The 12,606-nt window shown below is 37.3% G+C and overlaps 1 protein-coding gene across 4 annotated transcripts in view; it reads right to left on the bottom strand.

Moving 5' to 3' along the window:
* LOC145991484 (venom allergen 5-like) overlaps positions 1-9,619 on the bottom strand; it is a 51,742-nt gene extending 42,123 nt beyond the window's left edge. Inside the window, exons 1-4 of one of the 4 annotated variants that reach the window (XM_083127496.1) lie at positions 9,402-9,619; positions 8,995-9,158; positions 8,086-8,232; positions 5,132-5,219 (exon numbers count right to left, since the gene is read on the bottom strand). In XM_083127496.1, the coding sequence (XP_082983622.1) occupies positions 5,132-5,219; positions 8,086-8,232; positions 8,995-9,158; positions 9,402-9,420 (418 nt within the window). In that variant the 5' untranslated portion in view covers positions 9,421-9,619. Of the gene's footprint in view, positions 1-5,131; positions 5,220-8,085; positions 8,233-8,994; positions 9,159-9,329 lie in introns of all 4 variants that reach the window. The other 3 variants (XM_083127497.1, XM_083127498.1, XM_083127499.1) reach the window with 3 other exon arrangements.
* Positions 9,620-12,606: the final 2,987 nt, after the last annotated feature.

Genomic DNA, 12,606 nt, shown 5'->3' with positions numbered 1-12,606 from the left:
ACATTTTTTCTTGCACAATAAGGAATTTTTGTACTAGCACAATCAGTTTCAATGGCACAATACGAAAATTTCACTAGTTCAAGATCAGTTACAATATCAATTTCATCAGTTATCAGTTACAATATCTTTTTTGCACTATAGCACGAGACAATCAGAAATTTTTGCACAAAAATTTTGTTGTTGTTGTTTTTACATGAGAAAATTAACAATAAAATTCTTTTTTTTATCGTTTCAGATGCTGTCGAACATCAAAAACACATACACATACAAACACACTAAAAAAAAAAATAAGCATGCAACTTTATTTGTAACACACACATACATTCTCCATCTTCATCAAAAAAATATTATAATAAACATAATTATTTTTATCTATCACACAATAAAACTCTATATCCAAAATATTACATCAAATAACACTAGAGTCGTTAGTACACGTTGCATGCATTACGGAGGTCCTCTGTAGGGTTTCATGGAAGTTTGGGGAAAAAAAAAAAACACGTGAAACCCTACAGAGGTGCGGTTATCTACAACCGCAGCCGTTAGAACCTTTTACTTTTTTGGTTGGGCACCACGCACCCTGGCGAGGTTATAGGGGCCAGGCATCCTAAAAAACAACAATTATTTATTTGTTTGTTTGCCTCACAATACGGAAAATAATAAGAGGCGCCAGCGCGCGCACGTGTGTATAACACATCGTGTTTCCCCCCGAGAGAGGTTTACAAAGGTCACGATAGATCTCTCCCTCCTTATCTTACAGCAACATTGGCATCTCTATTTTTTTTTTTAGTTGTAGGTGGGTTGCCAACACAATCTAGTTAATAATGCTACATATTATACACACACACGCACACGCATACTGTGTTGCCATCCATCCATCCCTCTCTCTCTTTTACGGCAGTATATATTTGTTGCCGGCTCTCCTTGCCCAGTGTGTGTATGTTACGCCAGTATATAAATTGGCTAAGCCTCAAGCAAGGTAGCCCTTGCCAAGTAAGAAAAAAGGGCTGTAGGTAGGTGTTGGCAACACTGTCGGTTGTTTAACTCTTCCCTCTCTCTTTTTTTTTTGTAAAAGGCTATGGCAAAAGTACCAGTAGGTTGGCAAATTGCTTTATGCACTGTAAGACAAGCCTCAAGCAAAGTTGCCAGCTCCTTGCTTTAGGTTAGGTTAGACCAAAATAAAAACCTTGGTGACTTTTCGAGTAAAATGTTGGCAATACTGCAAGGCAAGCCTCAAGCAGTATTGCCAGCTCCTTGCTTTAGGTTAGGTTAGACCAAGATAAAAACCTTGGTGATTTTTTCGAGTAAGATGTTGGCAACGCTGCAAGGCAAGCCTCAACCAAGGTTGCCAGCTCCTTGCTTTAGGTTAGATTAGACCCAAAAAAAAACCTTGGTGATTTTTTCGAGTAAGGTGTTGGCAACACTGCGAGAAAATGAGGCTCATGCCTTACGAGAGAAATCCATTAAGGCGAGCCTCACCGAGCCTCATTTTCGGTTGGTGAACCCGGCTTATTGTACTACTGCGCTGCAAATTTTTGAGCCTCTTGACGTGAGAAGTTTCATTTCACTTCAGTGTTTTATTAAACTTCTTCAATCTATGAAATGTGTCCCTTTCTTTCTTTTCATTTCAGTAAATTGAGTAACGTGCTATAGCATGGTAGCACGTATTAAGCAGCAGCCATTGCTTCCATTTGTGAAGCAGGAGCGCAACATCTACGCGTACAATATCTGTGCCATGCACGAAATTCGAACATTCTAGAATTAATCTGCTATCTGTTTAGATATGAAAATTAATTATTTTATGATCTTTTTAGGCATTGGAAAAAAATATTTTAAGAAGGTATGGAATTTACAACTTTAATACTTAATTACTTACTTACTTACTTACTTCTTCTTACCCTTCGTGCTGTTAGGCGTCGGGGTCCTTCAGCCATCTGCTAAAACTCTTCCTATCTTGTGCCATTCTTTTAACTTCCATTAGTGCCTTCCCTCTTTTAGTAACCATCTCCGACAGGTGTTGTTCCCATTCTATCCGAGGTCTTCCTCTTCCTCTCCTTCCTTCTGGTCTCGCTTCCATTACTTGTTTCGGTTTTCTATCTTCTCCCATTCTCATGACATGGCCATACCAGCCCAGTGTTCTTCTCTCTATTATCTCTTCAATTGATTCTACTTGTAGCTGTTACCTGATTTTAGCGTTCCTGATTCTATCTCGTCTGATTTTTCCTACGACTCTTCTGAGGTATTTCATTTCTGTTGCTCTTAATCTACTTTTATACTTATTTTGGAGCGTTAAGCTTTCTATGCCATAGAGCATTGTTGGTATAATTATGGTTTTGTAAATCCTTAATTTAGTATTTTCTTGTACCTCCTATTTCCCTACTATTGTATTACTTATTTGGTAATATATTATATTTGTAATTTGAACCCTGCTATTTATTTCTTCTTCTACTTTTCCATCGGCTGTTATTATTGTTCCCAAATATTAATATCTATTCATTTGTTCTAGCTGTTCTCCTTGCCATTTTATTTCCAATCTCTCTTCATTTCCATGCTTTGATATATGCATTACTTTACTCTTCTTTGGGTTCACTATCATTACTCTATCTTGTATTGAGCTGGCCCATTCTATTACTGTATTTTGTAGTTCCTGTTTTGTTGATGTTATTAATGCTATGTCATCAGCATACAGAAGTGATTGTACATAAACTGGTTTCAGTTTCCTATTTCCAACCTTACATTTTCGTGTTCTTCTTCTAATTTGTTTATGTATTTGATCCATTAGTATTATAAATAGTAAGGGCCTTGTTTAACTCCTTTGTTCATGTTAAATTCTTTTGATTTCTCCCCTCCTATTCTCACTATTCCTTTAACTGTCTTGTAGACACTTCGTATTCTTCTTACTAATTTTTCTGAGGCTCCTATTTTCTGTAACGCTGACCCTAGTAGCTGTCGTGGTACTGTATCAAAGGCTACAAACAGTTCTTTTTCTCTGCTATCCGTGACAAGAATATTGAGCCCTCGGTTTACGCGCTTGTAAAATTGTACTCCGTGTGAGGAAAAAAGTCAAATATACCTCATTGGAAAGCTTCAAGTATCTACTTTTTTATAAGCGTTATCTGAAAATTAATCTTAACTTTGTTTTCTTACTATAATAAAAAAAATCACTGAAAAGTGTAGTTTTTTCTTCCAATTTTTACGAACTTAACACCATACAGCTCATAATCGACGGTACATATAATATTGAGATTTTGTGTACTTGAAGTTTGATTATTTTTGCACCTCTGTAGAAAAAATCAAATGCATAATTTTACTAGATACTTCAAAAATTGGCATTTTAGGGAAACGTGCAAACTTGAGGTGCATAATTACAAATTCAATGAAATTGCAAAAAAAACTCTTGATATAACGTATTTGATCAAATTCCAGAAGTTTGGCGTGTGTACTTGAAATATGGTTCCAGATATTAATTATTCTTTCGCACTCCTAATATGATAAACGGGTGCATGACGTAGGCCGGGTGCGGCCAATATCAGACTCCGCGGGCTGCAAGCGACTTCTACAGCGTTGCCGTTTCGCTGCACTTCGCTACGAGAATCGCTCAAGTGCTTTCCGTCGAGCCAATCCAAAGTATTGTCGCAGCATAAAACAATGAATGAAATATTTCTCATATTGCAAATGGAGTACTGCAGGGTTTTTTTTTTTGGGGGGGGGCATTTCTTCTAGCTGTTAACTTCATATGAACGTCTTCTCCTTCGATACCCGGTGGAGGTACATAGTGGTTCGGATCCCATTTTAAACTGTAAGTCCAGTCCCGATTAGCCTACCTGTGCATAAAGTGGACTTAAATAGAGATAAAACAACTCCACTCAGCGTTATATGAACGTCATTTTCCCAGTATTATTTTATGTCGGACATTTAAACAGATATATTGAGTGCAAGGATGTTCGATGAGAGATCCAGTCTTCTCTGCATACAATAATAACGCACCTGCTGTGTACAGCGATTTCATAAGAAATTGCGCATTTGAAGCCTTCACACCAACTAACATTTTAAAATATATTTCGAGCAAAAACACACGTAAATTGTGTTTATCTCGCAATATTCACTTAATCATCGTGTCGAGTAGTGGTGGTGGTTTCAGCATTTAACGTGTTGCTATACTTTCCACCTGAAATATTGCTTTTATGTTTTGGTCTGTTTCACAGCTGCAACTCTTGTAATAAGCAAGGCGCTGTGGGCTCATTAAGAGAGACAGAAGGACTAAAAACTAGTAAAATATTGGGTCGATGCAAATTTTTGTTGTTCCCTTTTTCTTTACATACCTTTTTCACTGTGCTGACGTAACCCCCAAACACTCCATCCGCCGTGCACTTGACACCTTGGTTTATGTCGTGAGATGCACCCATTCGTTTCTCCTGGTCGGAATATCTCTTGGCACTGACTATCATTTCTTGTGCACCACTATGATATTACCGTCTTGCCATTTTCATGCAACAAAAAAATCACTTCACAGAACCGCCATCACTCAATACTGTGCGTACGAACAAACACGCGAACTTGTGAGAAACCCACTGTCTGGATAGAATGCACTTAAGAATTATTATGGCTATGTGGGAGTTCAGGCAATAATTCATGGCAGGAATGTAAACACAGAAGTGACAAAGAAAATTTCGGTATCTCCACAATGCTTTCCTTTCCACAACTCATTGTTTCGGCTCATTTTCCGTGTCAAAGCTGCTTGGACGCAGAGTTTAAAGGGCAAGCGGCAACGCTTGGCAACAAAGCTACGTGCGTTCTTATAACAACGATGTGAATTGCGCGGGAACCGGTTAAGATAACTCTCTCTGTCGTTTTCAATTCGCACAGTGTGAAAGAATGAAATAAGGAAATTTAATTTTTCCACGGCCATCATTTTGATATGCATTTCATGACCTTTGGACTGATCATTTCCGAGATTGGAACATCATAATTAATAACTAATTGTGGCTGTTCCACAGCTGATAGTACCATTATATGTGGCTGAGATATTTCCACACAAACAAGCTTCAATCACAAAAAAATCATATTTTTACGACGGTTTTACACGAAGCTACGTATATATGTGTGTTATAGAGAAGAACATAGGTCTTACCTTGAGATTTCCTGCAATCGTCGTGCAAGTTTCCCTGGCACTGAACAGCCCACCGCTGGGCGATGTATTCCAATTCGTCGTCCCATTCCTAGAACGTAAGAAATATTCTAAGGATGAAATATTCTTAAGATAACACGAGTTAATGCATTAAATATGGGTGGTCGGAAGTAACGAGTTACTTGTAACGCAGCTACAATTATCAGTTACTTATTTCATGCAACGATAACTGTAACTAGGGTGCGCGTCAAATCTCCTGCATATGGCCTTGAACGACTGAACAGCACTAGCGAATCACAGACGTGCGGCGTTGCCTATTCCGCTCAACCACGCTGTCTCTTTTCCGTGTGAGATTTCGACATGGCACCGCTGCGGTTCGCTGCTATTGGCTATCGCCATATGCAGGAGATTTGACGCGCACTCTAGTTACTTTTTGAAATGAGTAACTGTCAACTATGGGCGTCGACCACCCCCCGCCTTGAAAACAGTGTTGCCACATGAAGGGAAATTTCCCTTTTGCAGGGAAATTTGGACCGAAATATTAGCCAAAAGGGAAATTCTATGAAAAATACCACAATTTCAGGGAAATTTTAAGGTCATCTGACTATACATTACTACAGTTTATGCTAATTGAATATCCACATTTTTATGTTGTTTTATTTATTTATTTTGTTATTCCTACTTGTTTCTGCTCCTTTAAGTTTATTGTACGTTGCTTTTATGCATCTTTGGATAAATAGTAACGATGAGGATTAACGATTTTTAAATGGATTCCTGACCACGATTCAAACCTGGAACATCTGGCCAGGAAGTGACGAAACTGAAATTTGAAATTTTTAAAAAATATTTTTTATTCAAACGAACATGGACCAACGGAATACTTAACTACTACTACTACTGCTTTCACCACCACCACTAATAATGCTGCTACTACTACTACTACTAATTATTATTCTTATGATTTGCTTAGATGAAGGAAAAAATTGGTCCAAAAAGGAAAAGTTTGCCCCTTTGGAAAGGGAAATTGTGCCCTCATATTGTGGCAAACTGCTTGAAAATAGCATTCCTCATTTCAAATTAGAAAAAGTAAGGAAGCTTTCTTTTGGATAGGAGATGAAAGATATAAATTAGTTTCGAAGGAGAACAGACATAGAATAAATTGGTTAGCTCGAAATATATATGGGGGAACCGGATGTCATCTTGGTCTCCAAGGGATAAGTATTCCCAAAATTCTAAAAATGAGGATTTTTCGTGAATTATCACACAATGTAAATTTCGTGTCTAAAACTTTCTCCGTAAATTTTAAAAAATGTTTTTCTGAACGAAGCATGGCAAGACTTAATAGAAAAATTGAATATGCATTTTGGTATCCTAACCGCATGAAATGTAAAAAGAAGTTTGTTTTTCAAAGTCCACTTCATGCACAGAAAGTCTATACTCTGTCCGGGGAATCTGGAGCGAGCGAACGAAGCAAGTCTCTACGCAAGTAGACCCGAGATGACTCGATTAGTGAACACGAGCGAGGGGGATGGGATTGCATGAAGGGGGAAAAAGGGACTGCAGCTACCAGCCTTTGCAGCAGCGTAAACTGCTTCGCTCCGCACACTCGCTTTCCCCCCTTCTCTACAGTTATGCGCGGCCTTGCTCCGAAGATGTGTGTTTACAAGTTGAACATGAAACATTTGCCTCTCCACAATAGCGTGGCTACATTCACGGATACGTCAAAGGGTGCAAAAGCTATGTAATAACTTAAATATAAAGATTGGTTGATTTGTTTTATTTTTAATTCGCTTTTTTGTGCCACTTTTGGCTAATTTGCGAAGATGGGTATGAGTGATGTTATGATGAAATTGATGAATAGACACTCAGAAACATCCAGCCCAGCCCGGGATTCGAACCCGGAACCCCTCTTAAATAGAAAGAAAGAAAGAAACATCGTTGCTAAAAGTAATATTAAAATATTAATTATGCATGCATTTTTAACAACATAATGTAAATTAGCTAATAGAGTACGCCATTGTAGATATAGTCGTGGTGGAATCTAAACCTCAGTCAGCAACGATCTCAAGCAGTAGAGCACGAATATACGAGGGGCGTTCAAAATGTCTTCAGTAAAGATATATTTGTGTGTCAACAGACAACAGAAGTCACCGCAGAATTGACAACATTTACATTTTACCGCTAAAATTTAACAGGCTTCCTTTTAAATGCAAAAACGAGACGGAGCCCTTTTTTCCGTGAGCGCAGGCGCATCGATGACGTCACTTCTCTGTCCTGTAGCTGAAATGAGAATTATACGTGTTGCGTGTTGCGCGCACACACACACACAGTTATAAGGATAAACAGGAAAAGTATCTCCTGTAAGCTTGTGCATTCTTCGACTTAAGTGCTTTTCCCGAACAACCTGGAATTCATATTTACCCGATTAGCCTTTTTGTGCATAAAGTGGAGTTTAAACAAAAAAGAAAAAGAAAAACTCAAAATAAGAAAAGCTGTTCATTTGAGAGAAATAGGTCAAATTCTTTGAAGATGATGGACGAGAAACCCATTTTCCTTACGTTGTGAATGCTGTAAATTTGCTGATATTTTCGAATATCTCCCTACACTACATTTCCGAGACTAGAAAAGAAAATTTCAGTTGTCTTGGGACATCAGTCGAGCTATAAGTATTTCATGTGATATACTTTTTGTGTGTAGTTGAGGATGAGTTGTGGTCTGTGAAGAGCGGTCATGTCACCAATGTTGTGACCTCGATATTCGTAGGAAATTTAGGGGTTTTAAGCTGAGACTCGTAGCAATTAGATACGCCCAATGACTAATATCGTATTGCGTTTGAGTGAAATCGATCAATGACTTTCAAACGATGGCGGACTTTGAACCCACAAATTTTTGGAAAATATTATTTATGCAATGATGTTGCTGGCTTGCACACAATTCTATCGATGCCTTTGTCTTACCAAAGCGGCCATGTTTGACGCTTGAGGCAAACCGGTCACGTTTCCAGAGGCCACAAAGTTCCTTATCTTATTATGCAGTTTAAGTATCACATTGCTTAAGTAATTTCCAATCCTGCCTGGTGGTCCCAGGCAATCTTCTACTCCGCTCTGAAAGAAATAAACAAAAATAAATAAATAGATAAAGAATACTGGCAATTGCAGGGTTATCTACAGGGAAGTCCCTTCCTGAGCAACCAATCAAGAAATCGTGCACAGCAGTCAGATGACCTACCGACTGGGCTATACAAGAAATTTTGCTCCTTACCACTAAATTTTGAATAACATTTTCCAGCATGGACAGAAATAGAATTTTGTAACGACATTTTCAAAGTTTTGAAATTGAAATTTTAAAAATTTCGTGATCAAATATAGTGAAGGGATTGAGTGAAAGGTTTACAACCTCGTAGTCAATGATTCTCGGTTCGAATCTCCACCTGGAATGATGTGTGTTACTCAATGTCATCCCATCATCATTCACTCTCATCATTAAGATTAGCATGGAAAGGCAGGAAATGACGTAAAATGACAAAAAAGCATGTACCACGAATATAATGGTAGTATTGTTGGCCTAAGTTTTAAATCACCCACACTTATGATAAATGTGTATTGCATTCGAAGGTTATTTAGGACTATATAAGGAAAACAATTCGAATGAGTTAGGCATTTGCAGACATGACTCTTTCTAAATGCGAAATGTATACATATTAAAATTTAGATAACTGTACGCCCCATTGCAGAAAAGGAAGGAAATTAAAACTTTAATTGATCTTTGGTTGCAACAATTTCAGGATGGAGAAAGAGCAGTCATTCTGAAACAGTTCTGAAATTGGCATTTGAGCTTTTCTGGACTACGACTGGAACGATTCTCACCGGATATTGGCACAAAGTTTGGGTAAGGCCGTCACAAAAGACGCTGCAGTAATCACTGTCAACAATATCGTCGTAATTTATTCCGTGCAGTGAACTGACAATTCTCCAACACGCCAAGAACAATACGAAGCTCGTATGTCGCAAAAGGAACATCATTATTTTTCCTGAAAGAAGAGCACATAGACGTTTCAGAGTTAAGTAATGCACTATACAAAGACAATTTCGTAACTGAAATCTTACTCGTGAAAAAAAGAAACATTGTTAGCTATAATGCGAATGCGACTCTGCACATTTTATGCACAAGCGTGTGCAAACAGTTCAAAATAAGTACTTACATATACATATTGTGTGGAAAAGTTACTAAAGCACTGCATATTGGACTGTATTTACCATAAAATATTCCTTACTTGCTAAAATGATATACATAGAGATGGATCTATCAGACGCCTATTTGTGTTCGGAAATTTTGCGCGTGACGTATACATTACAGATTTACATAAATCTATAGCTTTGGAGTTTTATTAAAAATGAAGGCTATTAAGAACAGTTCAGCGAAAGTTAACGCATCTGCAGAATATTAATTGCATAAAACTGTCAAAATTATAATAACAATACTCTTGAGAGAAACATTCCTCTATCTGACGTCACCCCATCGTGTTCAGTTGAAGTCTAATGAACAATTTCAGCCCATAAATTTCTATTAGGTGCGGAAGCTAAGATGAGTGTATACAGGGGAGTCACTAAAGAACAATAAACGATCATTGGTTGAGAGCGATGTGGGTTTTCGAAGTTACAAAGGATAGTAAAAGAGCTAGATTGAAGGAGATTCCGTGAAAGGGGATCTTGGTAGCAACTTGTCTAAGTCAGTTGCAATGACCTTCTCATGCATGAGACAGCACTCCTGCTACAATTATAACATAGACAATGTGAATCTTAGTCTTGTAGAAGATGTTAAGGATCTTGGGGTTTTTCTTGACAGGAAACTTAGCTTTAAGGTGCATCTTAATCATATGGTGTCAACAAGTAGAAAACTGACAGGTTGGGTCATAAACAAATGGCAAGGTCTGAACAACCTCCACCTTCTCTTAGTTATGTACATGGCATTTTTCAGACCCATTCTGGAATTCAGTTCTGTGACATGGAATTTTTCCTGTGGTGTTGGAAAATGTGACATCATTGAAAATATACAAAAGAAATGTCTTTCCTATTTATATTTTAGATTTAAACTGTTTAAATTATTTTATAGTTATGACAACCTATTGAACAAATTAAAAGTTGAATACCTTTCAGCTAGAAGAAACAGAAATGACATAAAATTCGTTGAGAAAAGGTTACTACTCTGTCCCTACGCTTTTATCGAGAATATCTATACGAGCTACGACGTATCGAGTACGCACTAAAGGGTCGTTATTGACAACATCTACAGATTATAAATATAATGAGTTTTAAACTCCATAGTCAGTAGTTATAATGATTTCCAACGAGCCTAAAGATCAATTGTATTTTAATCATTCATCAGGCCTATTTTATTGACTTATCATGTATACTTTAATGTATATTTCATTCATATTTTATTGTACCTCTTATTGTATTTAGTATTGCTTTTGTTCAGTCACATCTTTATCATTCAATCTTGTTTTATAAATTTATGACTTTTTTGTATTTACATGTATACGTACTGCTGTACTAAGGCCAACCAGCTGTTTTTCAGCAGGATAATACTAGCATAAATAAATAAATACTGTGTGTGTGTGTGTGTGTGTGTGTGTGTGTGTGTGTGTGTGTGCGTTGGCAGATTTCCGATTTCGGGGAACAAAGTTAAACTACACACTCACAATTCGGGGAACCAAATTCACACTGAGGAACTTGCCTCAGGTCCCCGGAAGGATTTGACCCAAAAATCGTTAGAAAATGATGAAATAATGCTCTGGTTCAATTTTCAGCTCACTCTGAGAACTACCCCAAATGTCGTAAATTCATCAAAAACAGTGTGTCCAACGGTGTGTGAATTAGTTCCAGAAATGCATTCCAGGTGGCAGCACAAATGCCATTTGTGTGTACGAATGTGTGTACGAACAGAGCGAGAGACGAAAGCTCTTCCCGCGCCAGCCGCTCAGCTGTTTTCCGTCACGTGATGTTAACAATACTGCACGCGCCCCTCTCTTTCTCTTTGCACAACAACAAAGGCACGCACATTACCCGCCAGTTCAGAACCGTGGTGTCCAAAGGCATTCCGTACATACCCATTATATTGAATGAAAACAACTGTTGTTACGCAGAGTGTTGCAGTATATTGAATCAATTGTACTGAGTCGAACTGTCATCTGGAAACACAGATTTTAATGCGTTTTACACAGAAATTGAGATGATGAAAATGCCAACATAAAAGGCGAAATTTTAAATCTAAATCGCATAGAGTCTTTAAGCATATTACCTTCTCTGTATTAGAATATGTGATTGTGACTACTCACCTTATTTATTAAAACATTGCCGTCTACGTATGATAATATTTATGTCTACGTTTGTGCTTTCGTAACATATTTGTCCATTATGAAAATTGAAAACTTCTCGAAATGAATGAAACAACAGGTTAAATTGTACGTATTTTTAATGAAACTGAGTTCCATAAATTCTTATTAAATTAAAGTAAAATGTGTGTTAGTGAATGATATACAATATAGCCCAATATAGCTACTTGTAGTGTAAGGTTTGGTGTCGTGTCTTTACGAGCGTCAATTTACCAATTTTATCTATCATAATTCATCCTTATTGACACAATTAGCATACAGATGCAGCGAGGCAAAGCTATATAACAAAAATACAAATAAGAAATGTGACTGGTATCATCAATTTTGGACAATGGTCATTGTGAGATATCAGGTTCTTTATTTTAAAAAAATGGAATATGTAGTAAATACTTGACAAGGATCATGAATCCTCAGAATAGCATGTTAAGAAAGTGACCGACATTTACTTGTATGTTGATCCAACAAACTGACATGTCCGATATCACTGCCTGTATACGCAAATAAGTGATTCATGGATGAAATAAATTTTATCTTATCTTACATAGAAGTGTGCATTAACGATAACGAAAAATAATAAACACGCTCGATACAACTCCCGTTAATTTCCCTGGTATAAGCTGGTGATTTACTGAAGCAACAAAAATGTTTTGTTGCTGCAGTGTGATTTTGAGAGTAGAGGAAGAATAAGTAGGCTGAAAATAAAACTCTTTTATCAAAAACACGCTAAAAAGATTAAAACGTGAATCAACTCATTCTGAGCTGTAGGCAGTTATCGAAAACGCCGCAGGAATAAACAAAAGTAAAAATAAAATTCTTAAAAACCATGGTGATGAGAGACAACAGCCGCTGATATTTGCATAGATCGCGACCACTACAGGATTCTTCTTTCAGGACCAATAGATTGCCTGTTAAATACCATACGTAATTGAGGTATTAATGCAATACCTAACATTGTAAACTCAAAGTTTCAGTAGCATAACATTTCATTAGGTTGAAAATAATTTTTGAAAAGGGAGTGCTGATGGAGGTGCGGTAGAAAATTCCCTAGTACCGCCCCTGGGTATCAACGTATTATATATATATA

This window comes from Lepisma saccharinum, chromosome 8, assembly GCF_977018435.1.
Source record: "Lepisma saccharinum chromosome 8, izLepSacc3.1, whole genome shotgun sequence".
Lineage (NCBI taxonomy): Eukaryota > Metazoa > Arthropoda > Insecta > Zygentoma > Lepismatidae > Lepisma > Lepisma saccharinum.
Note: the sequence above shows the minus strand (reverse complement) of the source record. Positions and strands in the feature narration are given on the sequence as shown.